Consider the following 21,234-nt stretch of genomic DNA (forward strand, 5'->3'; position numbering starts at 1 on the left):
CTATAAGCCACCCTCAGAGTCACTGCATAGCTGGAGAGACTGGCCTGCCCCGCCTCCAGCACATAAGTGTCTACGTGCAAGCCCAAGTGTGTGTGTGTGTGTGTGCACGCACACACATATGTGCACATGCTAACGTGCCTTGTCCACCACACCACACCCGTTTATGTAGGCCTGGAGCTGGTACCCAGGGCAAACAACCTATTGAGGCACAGCCAAACCTGGCACATTACCTGAGAGATAAAGGCGTCCTTTTTATTCCTGTTCCGAGCATGGATTGTGTGGCCTCACACCGGGAGGGTGGGCTCATCCTGACCACTCCACATCCTTTTTTCCTTGTTTTTGCTTTCTTTTTCTTTCTTCCTTTTTTGGGGTGTTTCTCTGGTTCTGTGAGGTTTACATTTTTATTTGGGGTTTTGTTTATGTAGATGTGCTTTTGTGAGTGTGAGCAGGCCTGGGTGTGCATGACAGAGGCCATGGAGGGTGTCAGTGTCTCCTTTACTCTCTGCCTATCTCTCTGAGGCCATGGAGGGTGTCAGTGTTTCCTTTACTCTCTGCCTATTTCTCTGAGGCGGGGTCTGTCTCTGAACCTGGGGCTCCTGGTTTCTGTCCTCGGCCAAAAGCAGAGTAACTCTTTTTTCTAGGCTCCATGGCTGGGGTCACCAGGAACCTGACTTCATACAGGGGAGCTGGGAGCCAGCCTTGGATGCTCCGCAAAAACAGCCATCATTCTCAGCCAGCGAGCCACTCCTCAGTCCCTGCTGTTTTTGTCTTCATATCTGCCATTGTGCCTCTGAGGGTTAGGGCAGGAGTAACCTCACTCACTTTCACAAGCTGGCCTGCATGTGCTGCGTGTGCTGCGTGTGACTGTGCCTGGTATCCAGGTCAGGACCAAGTATACAGTGGTACTTATTACACAGGGAATGAATGAGCTCTCCCAATCTGTCCTTTAAATGGCAGAGAGGAGGCTGGGGAAAGGAGGCTGTGGAGGGGTGAGTGGGGAGGGAAGGCTGGGGAGAGAAGGGAAGGGTCTGGGCAGGAAAGGGGCAGAGGGGATGGGCCGGAAGCTGAGCCACAGGAACCTGATCCAGGGAGACAGGCACACACAGTCCAGGCTCGGCGATGATGAGGACCCCAGACTGCTCTCACTGGCCCAGTAAGCTTGTTTGTGTCCCACCCGTGACACCCGTGTCCTCCGAGTCTACCGCCTCTCTCAGCCCTCACCTTCGGCAGGCAGCCCCACAGAAGCCATGCGGCACAGGGCAGGCAGGATCCACTGTTTATTGCAGGAAGACAAGGTGGACAGCAAACGGTACACGGACCCCACGCAGGGCAGGGCTCCCACATGCGGGGGCAGGGGTGGGTCACAGCAAGCGAGGCCTGGCAGGGTCCCCAGCACCAGAGATGCCTGGGCAGGTTGGCCAGCAGCCAGGGTGGGCTCCCCCCTCCCCTGCCACCCAACCCGGTTCTCCCCAGGATGGGCAAGGCCAGGAGAGGCCTGGGGCGGCCCAGAGATTGTGCTATCAGGGTGTGTCCCTGAGAAAGGGCTGTGACCCCTGTCCAGCCAGGGGCTGCTCCCAGGGCTAGGGAGCAGGTAGCAGCCGTGGGGGCCCTGGACTGGCTGGAAGTTGGGGCTCAGCTACGCTCAGACTCAGGCTTCAGGCTCTGTTTCTTCCTGTGCTCAGGGCACAGAGGGACCACACTTAGGTCTGGACCACCTGGTCACCTGACGGCAGCCATTCCTCACACACATCAGCACAACAGAGGATCCAGCTCTCTCCAACCACAGCCTGGTCTGCGCAGCCCCGTGAGGTAATGGCCACATGCACTGAAGCCTCGGTGCTGGCTGGCGTCTGCCACTTGTTCTAGGACAGTAGCTGACTGACACTGTCTGAGTCACCAGCCAGCCTGTCCCAGCCTGGAGCAGGACCCGGTGGCCAGCCTGTCCCAGCCTGGAGCAGGACCCGGTGGCCAGCCTGTCCCAGCCTGGAGCAGGACCCGGTGCTCCTTGGACAGGCTGAACAGACAGGTCACAGATAAATTCTCACCTACTCCCGAAAGCACAGGTCCACCCTACACACCATGGTGCCTAGGTGTCCTCCACAGTTACACACAGGCCACTCTACCCAGCCACCAAATGTACTGTGCTCTCATTAAGGGCCCAGAATGGCACAAACACACCCCATCCCATGACACACACACACCCGTTCACACATACAAAGTCACACGAACACAAGATTCTACAGTCACCCTCATGCGGGTGGGACACAGGCCCAGAAGCCACTCAAGTCTCCTGGACAGTCGCACAGATGTCAGAGAAGCTCTCTGTGACTTTGGGCACACATGGGGGACAGTCTCTGGGTTACACATGATCTGGAACAGGGCTCGGGTTCTTCCAGAGCCCTGGGGCAGCAAGGTACTGGTCCATCGCCCGCACACTTCACTGATGGACTCTCAGCTGGACATCCTGTCCTCAGCACCCCAAACCCCACTTGGGGTCACCATGGAGGCACCACTGTGCCAGCATCTCTGTCTCTGTAGAAGGCGGGCAGCGTCCAGGCTCGGGTCCCCATGCGCTTCCCCTGAGGACAGTCCTGGGCTTGTGCTCTGGTCTCTGCTGTTCCGGGGTGGTGCTTAGGGCTGGCAGGACATTGCTGCGGGGCCCTGTGTTTATTGCCTGGTGGCCTGAGGCCCAGCCCATAGGCCCATCTACCCTGGGGTGCAGGCAGGAGGGGAGAGGGGTGCTCTGGACCCAGGAAAGGACTCAGGTCAGGAGTCATGGGGAAGGGACAGGACTCGGTGAAAGAAAGAAGAAGTGAATGAAGGAGGTCACAGTGACAGAATGTGGGGGACGGAATGTAGGCCTGGCTGGGAACACCCCGGGAGAGGGACAGAGCAAGGCAGCCTTTCTGGTCCTGGCTGGGACCAGCAGTTCCTAGCCAGCTCCCAGTTTTCAGATCCACAGGGATCAACCTCCGATGTACGGTTGTGGAGCACAGATAGCGAGGACATGGACAGTCCAGGGGAGCAGTCAGCAAGGGTGATGGCCATGAGGTGTGACGGGGCTGGGCCAGAGCCCAACCCTACTGTGGGCTGGCAGGGCGGGAAGAGGGAGGAGATATGGAGGAAGGCGCAGAGGAGGGTGGGGAGGAGGGAAGAGGAGGGAAGGGCAAGGGGAAGGAAGCAGAAGGGTAAGACAGAGGGGAGGAGCAGGGGGAGGGAGAGGAGGAAGAGAGAGGAGAACGGGGAGGAGGAAGGAAGGGGGAGGGAGGAAGGGAGGGAGGGCAGGCACGGTACAGTGAGAGGGGAGAGGAGGGAGGCGAGCAGGAGCGCCGAGGCCCTGGCCTGCTCTGGCAGGCTCACAGGAGCGCGCAGGCTCACATGAGCGCGCACTTGCCCTTGATGCGGTCGGTCCTCTTCTGCTTGCTGGAGCGCTTGCCGTCTACGCTGAGGCTGACGCTGCGGCGCGTCTCGAGCGTGAGCAACTCCTGGAACAGCTCCTTCACGTTGTAGTTCATCTTGGCCGAGGTCTCCATGAAGGCGCATTTCCACTCCTGCGCCACGGCCTGTGCCTCGCCGGTGTGCACCTCCCGCTGCGTCTCATCACATTTGTTACCCACCAGCATGATGGGGATGTCCTCCACGCTGCCCTTGATCTGCACGATCAGCTTGTAGATGGGGCTCAGCTCGTCCAGGGACTGCTTGCTGGTCACGGAAAACACCAGGATGAAGGCGTGGCCCTTGGAGATGGACAGACGCTGCATGGCCGGGAACTGGTGGCTGCCCGTCGTGTCTGTGATTTGCAGTGTGCACACGCTTTTGTCACAGCTGATCACCTGCCGGTAGGTGTCCTCTATGGTGGGGATGTAGGTGTCGCGAAACGTTCCCTTCACAAAGCGTAGCACCAGCGAGCTCTTGCCCACACCGCCTGCGCCGAACACGACCACACGGTAGTCATTGCTCTGTTCTGGCATCTTCTCGTAGCCGGCTGGACGCACAGGGCCGGCTGCTAGAACCCCAGACCGACCCTGTTGGAGAAGGGACAGTGAGACTTGTAAGGCCGCCTGGGCTCAGGATAGCTCCCGTCCCGGCTGTCATCCCACCTAAGTGTCTCCCAGGTGGCCCGGCTTCCTGCTGCCCCGGCTGACTTAGCAGTTGAGCTCTGCAGATGGGCTCCCGGCCAACCTCTCAGCCTGTTTCTCCCCGACAAAAGTAGGGCCCAGTTCCCCAGGGGATTCGTAGCTGGCAATGGTGCTGATGAGGCCAGGAGACGGAGATGCACAGATCAGCACTCAGCCCAGGCTCAGGCAGGGTCCCCCCAGGCCTCTCTCCACACCAGTGCAAGCCCCTCACACTCTGAGCTCGCCTTCTTCCTGCCCCATCCTTATGTGTGAAAGACCCTGTCTCAAAAAAAAAAATGAAGGGGGTGGGGTGCTGGAGAGAGATAGTTCACACATTAGATCACCAGCTGCTTCAGCTGAGGACCCAGGTTCAGTTCCCAGCACCCACATGGTGGTTCACAACTGCCTGTGACTACAGTTCTGGAGACCAGACTCCCCCTTCTGGCCTCTGTGGGTACTACATACACATGATACACTCCTGGGGAACCAATGCCCCCTTCTGGCCTCTATGGGTACTGCACAGATGTGGCGCACAGACACACATACACAGAAGGAAAAATAAAGTGAAAAGAATCCCATTGTGAGCCGAGGTGGTGGCACATGCCTTTAGTCCCAGCACTCCAGAGGCAGAGGCAGGTGATCTCTGTGGGTTCGAGTTCAGCCTGGCCTACAAAGTGAGTTCCAGGATAGGCTCCAAAGCTACACAGAGAAACCCTGTCTCAAAAAAAAAAAAAAATCACATTGTGAAAATCAGGTGTGGTAATACACACCTGTAATACCAGAGCTTGAGAGGGTGAGGCAGGGGGATAGCAAATTCTGGGCCACTGTGGGCTACAGACTGAGACTCTGTCAAAAAAAATACTAAGGCCATTGTGGTGGTGTGCCCCTTTAGACCTTGGTCTCCAGAGGAGAGACAGCTGATCTGTGAGTTCAAGGCCAGCCAGGCCTACAAAGAGAAATCCTGTCTTGAAAAAAAAAAAAAACCCAAACATCAAATCCAAAACACTACCATCACCACCAACCAAAAAGCCCAAAAGCACATTGAGTTCTCCACATTGAAGCACTGGCTTCAGGCCCTGGAGACTGGCCACATAAAACAGTTCCTCTGACACTGTGGACACCCAGGAATCAGATGCATAAATCCTGACTCCGAATCCCTGGAAGCAGCTCCTGGGACACAGGACTCACAGGGTGAGTGGAGCAACCCTCAGTGGGACTTCCCGCTGCCTCGGCTCCCTGCTCAGGCCGCGTGCGCCCGGGGATGCCTTGGGGTTTCTCTCCTGTCTGTGCTCAGAGGGGACACACAGCGTGGGGACTGGCGGTGGGGAAGAGGTGTGTGGAGAGGAGAGTGTGAGGCCTGTCCACACCATTGCTGCCCTCAAGAGTCCTCCTTTCCCTCGCAAGTTATTCTCCTCGGTGTGTGTGCATGTGGGGGAGGGGCGGGGAACAGCTCCACATTCTGTCACAGGGAGAGCGACACCAAAAAAGTACAGCGTCCTGGCATTCAGTTTTCTCTTCTGTGAGACGGGAGCCTACCCAGGCATGGCCCTTGGGGACAGGGGCCCGGGAATATGGTTAGGGATCAGAATAAAAGGAAAATACATCTGGATGACCCTGGTGGCACACCTGGAAAACTTTTCAGAGCTGGAGATGAACCAGAAGTGTACCCGGATCATACACGGGGGAGCTTCTTAGCCTGGGGAGGAGCTGGGGAGCTGGTACAGGGCTTCCTCCAGCCCAGTAACCATTTCTCTTGCTGTGCAGTGGACTCCCTGTGACGCCGTCCCCACTGGCCTGAGGGGGTGTAAGGTGACAAATGGAGGTGGGGTACCCACCCCTCAGTGCAGCCCCTTCCTGGTGGCGAGCATCGATGGTGCCAGCGCCCGGTAGGGATACCCACCAGAGGGGTGCTGATGTCTGGACTCCCCGACCAGGAGGGTCCTCGTGGGGGCTGAGCTTGTAGTGGAGAGAGCTTCGCTCAAGGTCATGCCATGTAGGAGGTGGCATGTCTCAGAGGGACTTCACGCTGGCCCTGCTCAGCTGCTGTGCCCTGGGAGCTCTGAGGTGCTCAGCCACCCTGAGTCACCCCAGCCCTGGGCCAGCCTGGCCAAAACCCCCAGTCCACAGGTCAGCACAGAGCTGGGCCCTGCGACCCTGAAGCCACCTCGGGTGCAAGAAGCCTTGGTCAGGGGAGGGTCTGGGGGTGGGGATGCTGACTAATGAGGGTGGCTGACCTAGGGGCTTCAGACTGCTGAAGGGGAGTGATGGAGGACAGGCAGTTTTAGGGACTTGAGGGAGGGGGTCTACCTGAGAGTCAGGAGGAGGCTAAGCAGAGAGGAGTCCTGAAAGGGGTTGGCCGCGAGGGTGCCGGTCTCTGTGGGTAGCGGCGAGGGACCGGGCCTGAGTGGGCAGTTTGCAGAGGGCACGGATGAGGGGACAAGGCCGGAAGGGGTCCAGGGTGATGCTTTGCTGATGCTCTGCGTGGCCAGGCAGGGGTGGGGCGACCAGGAGCTGTCCATGGTGGCCGCTGGATGCTCGGGGATGCGAGGTAGCCAGGAGGGTGGGGTCGGAACAAAGGGATCATGGTGGCCTGGGGACCCCTCCCCACCCTCAGTGGCCGCGGCAGCCCCACCGCCTACCTGGGCCGCTGTGGTCCCCGAAGCTGCGCTGCTATCCGCGCCGCCGCAGTCCTGATGTCCCCGCCCCAGCCGCGCTCCGCCCCGCCCGCCCCGCCCGCCAGGACCCGGGCCCGGGCCGAAGCAACCCAAGGTCACCGCCAAGCCCGCCCTGGGTGTCCATCAGCCGCCGGGGGCATGCCGAGCGCTGGGCATCCCGACATCCACACCCACCCGCACCACGTGGCCACCTGCATCCCAGGGGACGCGGATGGGTGACAGGACCCGCTGTGTGCGGTCCTGGAGTCACGGTGACGATGGTCCTGGTCACCCTGAACTGAAAAAAAAAAAAAAAGGGAGAACTGGGCATGGGGGAGTTGCATGGTCAGCGAATGGCAGAGGAAGGTGATGGAGAGGGTGTGAGCTGCGTACACAGATCTCGACGGAAAAATATGTCAACCAGACAGGGGAGGCTGAGACAGGGGGATGTCTGTGAGTTTAAAGCCATTCTGAGCTACAGAATAGAGACCCCTTTGGGGGAAGGAAGGAAAGGGAAGAGAGAGGGAGGGAGGGAGAAGGAGGAGGGGGAGGGAGCAAACTCCGTTATTGCGCTTATAACTCAGGCTAGAGCCATATCTTGCCAGCTTGCTTGGTAAGCCCTGGGATCCGGTCCCAGCATCCTGGAGGCCAGCGCGTCATCCAGCACAGGAGGCCCAGGAATCCAAAGTCAGCCTCAGTTACATATTTTCTGGAAAATGTGAGACCCTGCTTCAGACAAAGAGAAGAAAAGAGAACAAGAGGAAACCCCATTGTTCAGGGTAGAGTGTTTGCACACCACACAGAGGTTCCAGCCACATGCTGTAAGGAACACGTAACAGAACTTTGTACGATTAAAGACTTGGGCCAGCTGGGCGTTGGTGGCGCACGCCTTTAATCCCAAAACTCGGGAGGCAGAGGCAGGCGGATCTCTGTGAGTTCAAGGCCAGCCTGGTCTACACAGCGAGTCCAGGACAGCCTCCAAAGCCACAGAGAAACCCTGCCTCAAAAAACAAAACAAAACCAAAAAAAAAAATCTTGGGCCAAGGAGAGGGCTCAGCCAGAGCTTGCTGCCAAGGCTGACTGAGTTGGGTCTCTGGGACCCACTTGGTGGAAGGGCAACTCCCAAAATTGTTCTCTGACATACACAAACACTGAGAAATTGATTAAAAATGTAATTTAAAATTTATTTTAAAACCTGGGTGCTGGTGACACACACCTTTAATCCCAGCACTCTAGGTAGGTGATTCTCTGCAAGTTCAAGACCAGTCTGGGCTACAAAGCTACACAGAGAAACTCCATCTGAGAAAAAATAGTATTTTACAACCTGGAGATGGTAACTTTTAATCCCAGCACTCAGGAGCAGTGGCAATTGGATCTTTATGAGCCTCAGGCCAGCCTGGTCTACAGAGAAACCCTGTCTCAAAAAAACAAAAAAACAAAAAAACAAACAAACAAAAAAAAAACCAGAGGCAGGCGGATCTCTGTGAGTTCGAGGCCAGCCTGGTCTACAAAGTGAGTTCCAGGACAGCCTCCAAAGCTACAGAGAAACCCTGTCTCGAAAAACCAAAACCAAACAAACAAACAAAAAAAAACCTGTCTCGAAAAACCAAGAATAAAAGTTTTGTATAAATTTCTGTCTCTGTTTCCTAGAACCTGACCAGCCCTAACCCATGACCTTGATGTGTTTGAGGGAACGCCCCACCCCCAGCCCTAATAACTTCCACCACACGGTGATGGCTATTTTGGGGGTATTTGCTTGAATTTTTTACTGCTCCATTGTCTTCTGTAACCTGCTTTGAAACTACTCATGATTTTAATCCCTAAAAGGCATTAAGACAGGCTGGAGAGACGGCTCAGAGGTTAAGAGCACTGGCTGGTCTTTCAGAGATCCTGAGTTCAATTCCCAGCAACCACATGGCGGCTCACAACCATGTGTAACTGTAGTTCCAGGGGATCGGACGTCCTCACACAGACACACACGCAGGCAAAACACCAATGCACATAAATAAATAAATAAATAAATAAATAAATAAATAAATATTGAAAAAGGGGGGCACTTAAGAAATAGACTTGGGTCTGCTCTCTCTGACCGACATAGGAGACAGTCACTGGACAGCTCTCCAGTGCACCCCCGTAGAAATCAAGCTTGTGTTTAAAACAACAAAAATGTTTTTGTTTGTTTGTGACAGGGTCTTGCTCTGTAGATCAGGCTGGCCGGGAACTCACAGAGATCTGCCTGCCTCTGCGTCCTGTCGCTAGGATTAACGTTGTGTGCCACAGGGCCACTTAGCTGAGCTTAAGGCTGTCCTCTGCTCTGCCTCACCCCGCCCACACCCATCCAGGGCTCCCCTCCTCCCTGGATTCCAACATGGCTCCTTCTTCCTGGGTCACAGCCCAGTGTCCTGCTTGGTGTTCAAGGATCTCCGTGGCCCACTTCTTCTCCTATTGAACCCCAACCATTCTGTGCTGCCTGCGGCTGAAGAGCTCCCCTCCTTCCTACCTGAGGGTGTCCCTCAGACAGTACCTCAGTCCTCCTACCATCCAGTGGGAAGTGAGAGCTCTGTTCGGATGACCCCTACCCACAGAAACACCCCCAGGCGGTTTTACCATCACCCCTCCGAGTAGCTGGGAACAAACCCATGGAGTGGCCCTTTCTCGGGTGCTGAGCATCAGGCGGTGTGGGCGGGTGGCAGCTTGGGGTTGTAGCCTAGGTTTCTCTGTCTGTGACAGCTGCCTGGGTTCCCTGAGGTACTGCCCAGTGGGCTGTAAGCCCAGCTCTGGCGGGCTCCCTGGCTCCTTCAGGCACCAGCCCCGACTGACTCACGCGGAGGAGCTGTCCACATACTGATGCTATTTATAGATGTCAGGCCAGGCACCACTGGAGTCGGGTTCAGTCCCTGTCTCCTTTCACAGCAGCGCCTCTGTGTGGCTGCTTGGGGCATGGGGGGCACTGCACTCTGCTCCACCTTGCTGAGCTGTGCGGAGCACATATGTGGGCCCCAGAACTCAGGAGCCCCAGAGCCTGGCGAGCCCGCACTGCCATCTGGAGTTCTGGTCTGCCTGCCACTGCACACCCACCAGCTCTTTGGAAAGCCCTGCTCTGCCCCCAGCGGCGGCAGAGAGTTCAGAAGGGGCCTGGGGAAATGGCTCAGCCATCAAGTGTTTGCAAACACAGGACCTGAGCCCATAGCAAAGCTAGCAGGGCAGCTCGGTCCTGCTATGGCAACACCAGGGAGGCTGAAACGGAGGATCCCTGTGCTGTGCTGACCGGGTGGTCTAGATAAATTTGCCACTGCCACTTCCAATCTCTACCTTACTGACACTGTCTCAACAATCAAGGTAAGGATGGGGGCTACTCAGTAGTTACAGCACCAGCTGTTCTCCCAGAGGACCTGGGTTGGGTTCTTAGCACTCACATGGCGGCTGACAACCATCTGTGACTCCAGCTTCAGGGACCTGGACGCCCCCTTCAGGATGCTGCAGGAACTGCACACCACACACACACACCACACACACACACACACACCACACACACACACACACACCACACACACACCACACACACACCACACACACACACACACACCACACACACACCACACACACACACACACACACACCACACACACACACACACACCACACACACACACACCAGTCATACAACAGATACATGACTAGCATGTTGGAGCCATTATTCTGTTGTTGTTTGTTTTCACCATGCAGTCCTGAGCAGCCTGGACTCTATGGAGACCAGAGATGATGTTGTCTCCTGGTTTCCTTGGGAACTAGGAACACATGGTACACAGACATACATAGATTCAAAACATCCATCCACAAAATAAAATGAAGTAGTTTAAATCTTTTGTTTATTTATTTTGAGACAGTGCTTACTTTGTAACCCAGGGTGGCCTGGAAGTCACAGATATCCCCAATCTCTGCCTCCAGTGTGCTGGGATTAAAGTCATGGATATCATGTCCAGCTTAAAAACTATTTTATTGCCGGGCGTTGGTGGTGCATGCCTTTAATCCCAGCACTTGGGAGGCAGAGGCAGGCGGATCTCTGTTGAGTTCCAGGCCAGCCTGGTCTACAAGAGCTAGTTCCAGGACAGCCTCCAAAGCCACAGAGAAACCCTGTCTCAAAAAAACCAAAAAAAAAAAAACTATTTTATATTATGTTGGGTGGTGGTAGTGGTGGTGGCGCATGCCTTTAATCCCAGCTGGGACTAAAGGCATGCACCACCACCACCCTGCCTGACTTTTCTTTCTTCAGCAGAGACACTGCCTGATGCTACTGATGTGTTCATGTCATTTCTCAGTAGAGTGACAGCTTCCTTAGTTCATGGGGGGGGGGAGTTGACGACTCACAGATGTTACCCCTCCCCTGGGGGACTCAGTTCAACATTGAGGACACACGCTGGTGGCCTATGCCTTTAATCCCAACACTCCAGAGGCAGAGGCAGGTAGATCTCTGTGAGTTCGGGGCCAGCCTGGTCTACAGAGCGAGTTCCAGGACAGCCTCCAAAACAATACAGAGAAATCCTGTCTGGGGGGGGGGACAAAAAAAACATCGAGGACACACATTATTGTTCCAAGTCAGGGAGCTCTTGGCTCAGAGCAGGTGGAGTCCAGAGACACCCAGGAGACCAGGGATGTCCCACAGAGAAAGCCCCAGTCCCATGGGGGAACCCCAGGCTGAGGGGCTCCCTTGCGCGGGTGGGATGCAGGAGAAAGACCATCCTGGCCCCTCCTCGGGGTCTCCAGGCAGGGCGCCAGGAGCTGGCTGTGCCCTATGCTGCCTGCCTGCACTAATAACTTCAGTTAGAGGAACAAGCTAACAAAGGCTGACACGTTGTTACAGATCAGCGGTGAAGCTGGGCCACCCACCCGGCCTCTCTCCTCCCAGCCTGCTGTGTCCTGTGTGTGTCCTCACAGGAAGCAGCTTTGGGGGCAGACTAGGCCCTGCAGCACCCCTGGCCTCACCCTCCTCCATGCCCATTCATGACAGCAACACAGCACTCAGCATGGCGCTGGGGGCTGGGAGCATGGACTCACCTAAACTGGAACCCTCAATAAGAGACACGCAGCTCACTAGTCCCAGGCAAGGCCCCTCATGGCTGCTGTGGCCAGCAGCTGGCCATGGGCAGTGACACCTGTCCAGTCATATCTGAATGGTCAGAGGGACCACACCAGCGAGGGGCCGGGAGAAGACTTGGTGTTACTGCCCTGTGCTGCCAGGCAGGATACCCACCCTGCCTCTCCGCATCCCAGTCTGGGATGTGACTGCTTTCTTGTCAAGGGAGGGAGAAGCTGCTGACATCAGACCGTGGCCTGGCTTGGACCTAGACCACAGCAAGGGGAGCCTGAAGGCCTTCGGTGGCAGGGCCAGGTAGGGTCCGAGGGTCACTGTACACCTGGCCAGGCCCACGCTAAGTTTCAAGGGCCGATTGGGTGGTGAGCGAAAGGGAGCCAGGCAGGCTTGAGGAGTGTTGGCAGGTGTCTCCTGGTCCAGAGTCCCTAAGCCGCTGTGCAGATGGCCCCCCCACCCCAGAAGGTGCCATCCGGACCTGAAGGCCTGTGAGGAGGCAGCAGGTCTCACCATTGCTCGTGAGCTGGCACTTGCGTGATCTCAGAGACTCAGGGGATAGATGGGGAGGGACCAGGTCCACAGTGACAGGCTTGTTGGTGTCCCCAGGGCAGCTGGTGCTAGGAAGGGGGGGCGCTTCATGCAGTCTTCAGGGGTGCAGACTCCCTGCTGGCATGACCAGACAGGGACCCAGCCCTTTCTACCATGGCCTGGTCTTGTCACCTGAGCCTAGACCTGCCGGGTCGGAGTTAGGCTCCACGGGCTCTGGAAAGACCCTTCAGAAAGGGGCAGCCATAGCTCAGCCCTCACTGGGGCCACGGGGTCCCACATGTCCCAATGTCTGTAAGTGCCGTGTAAGCCCTGCTTATGCAGCTCTGAGGTGGCCCAGGCGCTGGGGTTCTGGGGACACTGCCCAATGCCTGGCTGTCCCCAGGGCCCTGTCTCTTTGTACCTTGTATCTTTTGAGAAGGAGCTGGGTAGGGGGCCACCTTGGGTGGGTCACTTTGGTCAACCTGGCCATGGTGACAGGGGAACTAGGTACAAGCCTGACTCTAGCCAGTTCCGGGATGTGTTGACTCCTGGTAGACAGAACCAAAGTCAAGGAAGGGGGTAGGTCGTGCCAGCTGTATGTCCCCAGAGGAAGAATCCTCACTCGGGCTGCCCCAGGATGCCACCATTGCCACAGCAACAGGCACCATGGTTGCTAGCCTGTACCCTGGGAATCTCCTGTCAGGATGTTGCCCTCACCTTGAGTCCTCCGGAGATCCCAGTGGTGAATACACAACCCAGAAGTGACCACCAAGCAAGCCACTGCCCACTCCTCACCCTCTTAGGAGACCACAACGCTTGGCCCTGGAGTCTTGACCCCCATCCCCCCTGCAGAGGAGGAGGAGGAGGAGGAGGCGGAGGCACTGACACTCTGATGATGCTACAGAGCAAGGGAACAGGAGGGGGTTCCCGAGGGCCAGGAACACACCTGGCCCGTCCCCAGGGAAGGACGGCCAAGTGGGCTGCGCCTCTCCCAAACTGTCAGGACATGCTGGAGCAACCGCTAAAACTTGGGGGGATGATGGGGGCAGGGCCTTGGCTACACGAAGAACATAGAGGGGACATGCAGGACTGCAGTGGCTTCCCACAAACCAGAGCCCACCTCACCCTCCTCAGAGGCCCCCTCCCCCTCCTCACCCTCCACAGAGCCCACCTCCCCCTCCTCCCCCTCCCCCTCCCCCTCCACAGAGCCCACCTCACCCTCCTCACCCTCACCCTCCTCACCCTCCTCACCCTCACCCTCCTCACCCTCACCCTCACCCTCCACAGAGCCCACCTCACGATCCATCCTCGGTGGCTGAGCCGTGTCAGCAGGGACAGGAGGGGTGACGGATATGAGGTCACATGGCCACACAGCTTTGGTAAATAACTTTAAGACATTGTTTTAAAGTGGTATCAGTGATGCCAGGGGCGGTGGAGGGCGAGAGACCTGGCGCATGGCGCCGTGGCCCTGGAGCGGGGCTGGTGAGGCACGGGGCCCGTGTCCTGCGGCGACCCACGGCTCGGGTGGGCAATAGGGTGATGACGGCGGGCGAGCGGCCCTCACCACTTGAGGAAGACCATGCCAGCCAGGACGGCGTAGCCCAGCACCAGGAACAGCACCTTGAGCAGCTGTTCGCTCCTCTCCTCCAGCTCCTTGGCCAGGATCTCCAGGAAGGTGACGAACAGAAAGGTGCCGCCCGCCAGGCCCTGCAGCAGCGCCGACGCCACGCTGCTGGCTACGCTCCGGGCGCTCTCGATGCCCAGGCCCAGCCCGATGCCCACTGGGATCATGGCACTCACGGTCACTGCCAGCTTGACCGCGTCCCTCAGGGGCACCGCGCTGCGAGCCATGCTGATGCCCAGGGCCACAGCCACCAGCGTCTCGTGGATGGCCACGCCTACAAACAGGCTGACCACGCGCTCGCCCTCCTCCTGCAGCCCCAGGGCCAGGCCCTCGAACACCGAGTGCGCAGACAGCGCGAAGACCAGGCTGAGCAGCCGCAGCGGGCCTGGCCGTCCCAGCTCTCGCAGCCGCAGCCCCGCGCCGTGCGTGTGCCCCGTGGGCTCGGGGTAGAGCCCGCGGCCGCGCCCACCCGCGCCCACGAACGGGCTCTCGTACTCCGAATCGCTGCCCGCGTCTGAGCCCGCGTTGAAGGTCTCCAGGTCAATGAAGGGCGGCCGCTCCCGGCGGAAGGTCAGCACCAGCTGCTCCACGAACACGGTGAGGAAGAAGCCCACCATCATGAGCGTCTCGGCCAGCGGGTAGTCCGTACTGATGTGGCCCAGGCTTAGCACCTGCTGCAGCTGCAGGGACAGGGCCAGGACAGCTGCAGGCCTCCCACCTGAGCAGGCCCTCGGGAGGCTGAGGCAGGAGGATTGCAAGTTCTAGGGCAGCCTGGGCTACACAGAGACTATGTGGCAGGCAACAAAAAGACTCAGCTCAGGTCACACCAAGGTTGAAGCTGAGAGGCTCAACTATGCCTCGCTCCGGTTCCGTCCCCAGCACTGCCCAAAACAGTGAGATGACCTCGGGGCCAAGGCGCTTGCTGACACCCGGAGCTGGAGTCACAGTGGGAGGCCACTGACTGCAGAGCACCTCTGACATCCACATGCACTGGCACACACCCAGTGATATAAAATAAAACTACCCAGAAACGCCATGCCAGGCACCCTCTGGCTGCCCCCAGCGATGGATCCAGCTGGCCGTGAGAGGCCTGCTCCTAAGGAGTCCTGGAGCCCAGCCCTGCCCCGGTGAGCCCTCAGGTGGGCAGGGAAGGGAGTGGCCTGGGGGACCGGAGGGAGGTGAAGACTGGGCGTGACTGGCTATGGAGGACACTGAGGATGGCATCCTGTACTCAACGGCATGAGCACCACAAATAAGGGAGACTGCCGGGGGCACGAGCGAGGCCCCGTCCCCACAGCCACACACTTCCCTGGCGGCGATGCCTGGGCCTTGCAGAGCGGCCCATGGGTAGCAAGCCCAGCTCCCTCTTGGAGGAAGACGACGCCCCAGCCCCGGTCTTCCTGAGCTCCCTGCAGCCTTGACACAGAGACTTCTGGGGAGCCCCGAGTCCCTGGTGGCCACAGGCCCGTCTGTTGTGACATCCTTCATGCCGCTGAGTTGGCCCTCAGTGACCCTCAGTAACTGACACAGTGCCACCTACTCACGACCCACACGGCCAGCAGGGGTCCCGATCTCCTGTGTCCCTGAAGCAGAGGACCTCAAGCTCTGCCCAGGCGCCTGCCATGAGGAGACACATCAATGCTGTGTCAAGATGCTATCTGCAGCCGGGCAGAGATGGCGCATGCCTTTAATCCCAGCACTCGGGAGGCAGAGGCAGGCGGATGTCTGTGAGTTCCAGACCAGCCTGGTCTACAGAGTGAGGTCCACAAAACAATACAGAGAAACCCTGCCTCAAAAAAACAAACAAAAAAAAATGCTATCTGTTAGGATTAGCTATGCAGCAGCAAGAACTCATGGGTACAGGCAAAGAGGAACGTATGCGCGTGGCCTGTACGCTTCGGGGTAGGTGACTGCTGAGTGTGACACCCACCAACCACTGGGGTTGCCTGCCTGTCTTCCCTGGACTCTGGCAGTATGGCAAACAAGTAGCTGACATGGGGACACACAGTCATCTGCTCCCTCCTTCTGTCACCCTCACACGTCCATGCTGGAGTCCATCGAGGCCGGGAGCCACTCAGTGGGGAAAGGGCTCTGCCCACCAGCCTGAAACCCCCTAGAAACCTGGGTATGGTAACCATGCCTGCGGGCAGAGGCGGGGTCTCTGGCACTCACCGGACAGCCTCTTTGGCCACACCAGGGAGCTCCAAGTTCAGAGAAACCCTGTCTCAAAAAACTGAGACGGCGAGCCACTGAGGACAACACCCGACATGGTCCTCTGGCCACCAGACGCATGCGCGTGAGAGGTACACGTGCGCATGCGCACCCGAGGCCGCCCCACCTGCCATCCCTGCAGCCTCACCTTGTCTCTCACTGCGGGCAGCAGCGCGTTGAAACAAGTAGCCAGGAAGACACCGCCCCCAAAAGTGTTGCAGAGGGAGAGCACCTTCTTGGAGCGGTGCGCCTTCTCGAAGTCGGCTTCAATGACCTTCACAGGCAGCAGCGAGCCCAGCAGCATGAGGAAGAACATGCCCGCCATGCAGAGGACCTTGGCTACCAGGAGCTTCGTCATGCTGGCCACCCGGTCACACGGTCACCGCAGGGCCACACCACGCATGGAGTCACACACCAGAGCTGCGGGGCTACCGGCCCCTACTGCAGGGTTTGGGGCTCATGGCTCTGCCTGGCAGCTGTGAGGACAGGGGCGGCCGTGTTAGCCACGAGGTCACTGACTCGTCGGCCATACTGACTCACACACACGAACGCATGCGTTTCCATAACTGCGGTGAGGACAGAGGGCTGGAATGTAGACCAAGCAGTGACACGCTTGTGCTGAATGTAAAGTAGCCAGCCTTGACAAACACGTGAGCACCAGGCGCATGCGTCCCTGCCTCCAAACCCAAGGTGGCCAGTACCTGCGGAGGACAACACTCACACACACACACTCATAGCTCACTCACACACTCACTCATACTCTCACACACACTCACACACACAGAGGCAGGGAACACAGAAACAATACTATTTAGCCTCTGCCCCCCTGCTGTCAAGTACTTGGTAACCACTTGAGCTGAGTGGCTCCCGTGTCATGCACAGAACACAGAACGCTCCCATCGGTGGCAGGACTCTCTCGGGTGCAGCTGCCCTGACAGGGCCTCTCAGCCCATCACCCAAGGTTAGACTTTATATAACAGTGTCTCCCTCAGCTCACCTCACACCAGCTTGCCTGAGTCTTGATTGCACAGACTGTTCTTTCTGCCTGGAGAACACCCCCAGCCCCGCAGACCCGGGACCCTCAAACACGTCTTTGCATTCTGGAACTTGGAACCGCGTGCTCTAGATAACCAACCCATGCTCCCAACTGGATCCATGGTACCCACCTTAAGGCCTGGTGCAGAGCTGGTGACAGCTGGCTGAGAGGATGTGGTGGCCAAATGTGACTCTGTAGGTTTCTCCCTGCCTCATAAAACATCAGCATCATTAGGAGCAGTGCTGCCTCCTTCTGGCTGCTGACCACATCCCCCAGCTCTCCCTCAGCTGTCAGTCTTCCCAGTCCGTGTCACTCACTGGAGCGCGTGCATGCACGCGCGCACACACACACACACACCCGCGCGCACACACATGCAGGCACACACACGCACGTGCACACACACATGCAGGCACACACACGCACACATACACACACACGCGCGCACACACATGCAGGCACACACACATACACACACGCGCGCACACACACATGCAGGCACACACGCGCACGTGCACACACACGCACGCGCACGCGCACACACATGCAGGCACACACACGCACGCACGCACACACACATGCAGGCACACACACATGCAGGCGCACACACACACGCACGCACACACGCACACACACGCAGGCACACACATGCAGGCACACACACATGCACGCACGCACACACATGCAGGCACACACACACATGCAGGCACACACACACATGCAGGCACACACACACATGCAGGCACACACACATGCACGCACGCACACACATGCAGGCACACACACACATGCAGGCACACACACACATGCAGGCACACACACACATGCAGGCACACACACACATGCAGGCACACACACACATGCAGGCACACACACGCACACATACACACACACGCGCGCACACACATGCAGGCACACACACATACACACACGCGCGCACACACACATGCAGGCACACACGCGCACGTGCACACACACGCACGCGCACGCGCACACACATGCAGGCACACACACATGCACGCACACACACACATGCAGGCACACACACACATGCAGGCACGCACACACATGCAGGCACACACACACATGCAGGCACACACACATGCACGCACGCACACACATGCAGGCACACACACACATGCAGGCACACACACACATGCAGGCACACACACACATGCAGGCACACACACACATGCAGGCACACACACACATGCAGGCACACACACACATGCAGGCACACACACACATGCAGGCACACACACACATGCAGGCACACACACACACATGCAGGCACACACACACACACACCCCGTGCTGTCAGGCCTTCCCAGTCGTTGTCCCCCCTCCCGCTGCTGCTGACGGAGCCTTTCCAGGTCCCCCTGGCCCAGCTCCCCCTTCTACTGCACCGGAATTGTCCCAGCACTTTGCAGGTGGGGATGGATCACCATGACCCAGACAGGAGCTCTGGATTCAAGTCGGAGATCCTGGGGAGTTGCCTAAATGGTTAGAGTACCAGCTGCTCTGGCAGAGTACCTGGGTTCGGTTCCCAGCACCCACACGATGGACCACAACCATCTGTTATTCAGCTCTGGGGAATTATCACCCTCTTCTGGCCTCAGTGGGCACAAGGCTCATATGTGAGGCACAGACATGAATACAGGCAACACACACACACACACACATTTTTAATTAAAAATAACTGGAGAAGCCGGGCGTTGGTGGCGCACGCCTTTAATCCCAGCACTCGGAAGGCAGAGGCAGGCGGATCTCTGTGAGTTCGAGACCAGCCTGGACTACCAAGCGAGTTCCAGGACAGCCTCCAAAGCCACAGAGAAACCCTGTCTCGAAAAAACAAACAAACAAACAAACAAAAAACTGGAGAACAATCAAGGAAGGCAATGACATTAATGTCTGGACTCCACACATATGCACACATGAAACAATCAATTAAAAACTATGCTGGGAGCCGGGCGTTGGTGATGCATGCCTTTAACCCCAGCACTTGGGAGGCAGAGGCAGGCGGATCTCTGTGAGTTCGAGGCCAGCCTGGTCTACAGACAGAGTTCCAGGACAGCCTCCACAGCCACAGAGCCACCCCGTCTTGAAAAGACAAAGCAAAACAAGATGTGTAGGACTGGCGGTGTGCACATGTGATCTCGAGATCTTGTACATGGGGCAATGAGGCAGGACAATGGTCACACATCTGAGGTCAGTCTGGACAACTCAGAAAGACTATCTCAAAATAATGTAATAAAACAAAAACAAAGAAAATCCGTCAAAAATGACATAAAATGATGAAACAAAGCTCAAAGGGTAACAGTGCTGCCACCAAGCCTGAGGACCCAGGACGATCTGAGACCACAAGGAAGAAAGAGAATGGACCCCACAAGTTGTCCCCCGACTTTACACACATCACCCTCCCCAGCACGCGGGAGGCAGGGCCAGGCTGATCTCTGAGTCCACGGCCAGCCTGGGAAAAATAGTGAGACCCAGTCTCAAAGAAAAAAACTGGAATGAAAAATAATGAAATAGGAGCTAGAAAGGTGACTCAGCAGTTAAGAGCACCTCCACTACATTCCAGCCTGCGGATCTGACCCCCTCTTGTGGCCATCTTGGGAACTGCACACATGCGCTGTATACAGACACGCGCGCACGCACACAAAATAATTAGGAAGTTAAAAAATAACATAATGAAATACGATCAAGTAAGATAAGGTGAAAGAAAGCAAAAGTAAGGCTAAAAAAAGTTAGATCTACAATATTAGGAACGAATGACATAATTAGGTAAACTTTAAAACACTGAAAACAAATACCCCTCCCTCCCGGCCGTGAACCAAGGCAATGCGCGCACCACAGGGGCAGACGGGTCCCTGTGTGTCCGGGAGGCCCAGAGGTTGGGGGTCGCCCGGGCGCCCCGACCTGGGGCCGGTTGGGGCGCAGTGGGGACAAGCGCGTTCTTTCCGAGAACATTGAGAACCTACTGAGTGCACCGCGCAGCCGCACTCCGGAGCGAGGCCTCTGCCGACAGGCAGGACGCTCGGCCCCACCCCGGCCCCTCCTGTACCTCTGCCAGGCCCTCAAGTCTCCAGTCGGTGCCGCCTGTCGCCAACCGCCGCGCGGTCCGGACCCCAGATCAGCGGACCAGCCGAGACCCCCGGGGCTGTGAGCGGCTGCCCACGCCCCGCCCACGCCAGCGTCTATTGGACACGGTCAGCGCCGCTCAACAGAACCTAGATTTTATTGGTTTGACCTGCCGCCAATCATTCTGCAACGCCTATCGGCTCCGGAAAACAGTTTCCTCCCACTGAGCTATGAGTGCATCTACCAAATGGTTCTGACAGGAAACACGCACTTGCAGTCATGGTTCCGGGAGGAGTTACTGCCTGGAGCTGTCCAGGGTCGCGTGGTGCTGAATGACTACGGGTGGACGTTGGGCAAGCAGAGATTTTCTACAAAGACTGAGACGTTCATGAAGCACTCCTGATGGCTTCAAAAGACACACGAGCCCATCAGACATCTGTGGACAGAAGGCATAAACGCAAGCTCAAGTGATCTACTGTGCCTAAGCACAGCTAGTAACAACGGAATCCCTCTCCCCATACCTGCAGCCCAGAAGCAACGTGGCACCTGAATAGATCCCAGTATGCTTTAGTTTTAGTATATGTGCGGCCGAAGGGAGCACAGTATGACTTATATATGATATATATGTCATATATATGCACACACGTATGAATATATATACATACATACATGCATACATACATACATACATAGGTTTTTGGAGACAGTTTCTCTGTGTAGCCATGCTGTGCTGGAATTCACTCTGTAGACCACAAGTTCACAGAGATCTGCCTGCTCTGCCTCCTGCGTGATTAAAGGCTGCGCCACCACGGCCTGGCTATTTGGTTTGGTTTCATGTGCATGACTGCTATGCCTGAAGCTCCATCTATGCACCAAATATGTGTCTGGTGTCTGAAG

The 21,234-nt window shown here is 57.2% G+C and overlaps 2 protein-coding genes across 7 annotated transcripts; both read right to left on the reverse strand.

Annotated features, from left to right (window-relative positions):
* Positions 1 to 1,264: 1,264 nt before the first annotated feature.
* Positions 1,265 to 6,827, reverse strand: Diras1 (DIRAS family GTPase 1). 5 transcript variants are annotated; one of them, XM_040738355.1, is made up of 3 exons: positions 6,426 to 6,735; positions 5,745 to 5,912; positions 1,265 to 4,025 (listed from the first exon to the last, which is right to left on the reverse strand). In XM_040738355.1, the coding sequence occupies exon 3, from the start codon at positions 3,969 to 3,971 to the stop codon at positions 3,375 to 3,377; it is 597 nt and encodes a 198-aa protein (XP_040594289.1). In that variant the 5' UTR covers positions 3,972 to 4,025; positions 5,745 to 5,912; positions 6,426 to 6,735; the 3' UTR covers positions 1,265 to 3,374. The 5 variants fall into 5 exon arrangements, with proteins under 5 accessions (XP_040594289.1, XP_021090517.1, XP_005083335.1 ...); XM_021234858.2 differs by lacking the exon at positions 6,426 to 6,735 and adding an exon at positions 6,019 to 6,383; XM_005083278.4 differs by lacking the exons at positions 5,745 to 5,912; positions 6,426 to 6,735 and adding an exon at positions 6,758 to 6,827.
* A 6,936-nt stretch (positions 6,828 to 13,763) lies between these two features.
* Slc39a3 (solute carrier family 39 member 3) lies at positions 13,764 to 20,464 on the reverse strand. 2 transcript variants are annotated; one of them, XM_005083277.4, is made up of 4 exons: positions 20,321 to 20,464; positions 17,390 to 17,465; positions 16,372 to 16,699; positions 13,764 to 14,692 (listed from the first exon to the last, which is right to left on the reverse strand). In XM_005083277.4, exons 3-4 carry the CDS (start codon positions 16,579 to 16,581, stop codon positions 13,949 to 13,951), a joined length of 954 nt encoding a protein of 317 aa, XP_005083334.1. In that variant the 5' UTR covers positions 16,582 to 16,699; positions 17,390 to 17,465; positions 20,321 to 20,464; the 3' UTR covers positions 13,764 to 13,948. The 2 variants fall into 2 exon arrangements, with proteins under 2 accessions (XP_005083334.1, XP_040593285.1); XM_040737351.1 differs by having other exon boundaries at positions 17,390 to 17,469; positions 20,321 to 20,447.
* Positions 20,465 to 21,234: the final 770 nt, after the last annotated feature.

The sequence above is a fragment of the Mesocricetus auratus genome, unplaced genomic scaffold (genome assembly GCF_017639785.1).
Source record: "Mesocricetus auratus isolate SY011 unplaced genomic scaffold, BCM_Maur_2.0 Super-Scaffold_100676, whole genome shotgun sequence".
NCBI lineage: Eukaryota > Metazoa > Chordata > Mammalia > Rodentia > Cricetidae > Mesocricetus > Mesocricetus auratus.

Bases quoted from the DNA above. Each gene is read 5' to 3' on its own strand.
- Diras1 (XM_005083278.4), bottom strand. From the start codon at position 3,971: ATGCCAGAACAGAGCAATGACTACCGTGTGGTCGTGTTCGGCGCAGGC.
- Slc39a3 (XM_005083277.4), bottom strand. From the start codon at position 16,581: ATGACGAAGCTCCTGGTAGCCAAGGTCCTCTGCATGGCGGGCATGTTC. The intron at 14,693-16,371 runs GTGAGGCTGCAG...CTGTCCCTGCAG, and splicing joins TGCCCGCAGTGAGAGACAAG to CTGCAGCAGGTGCTAAGCCT.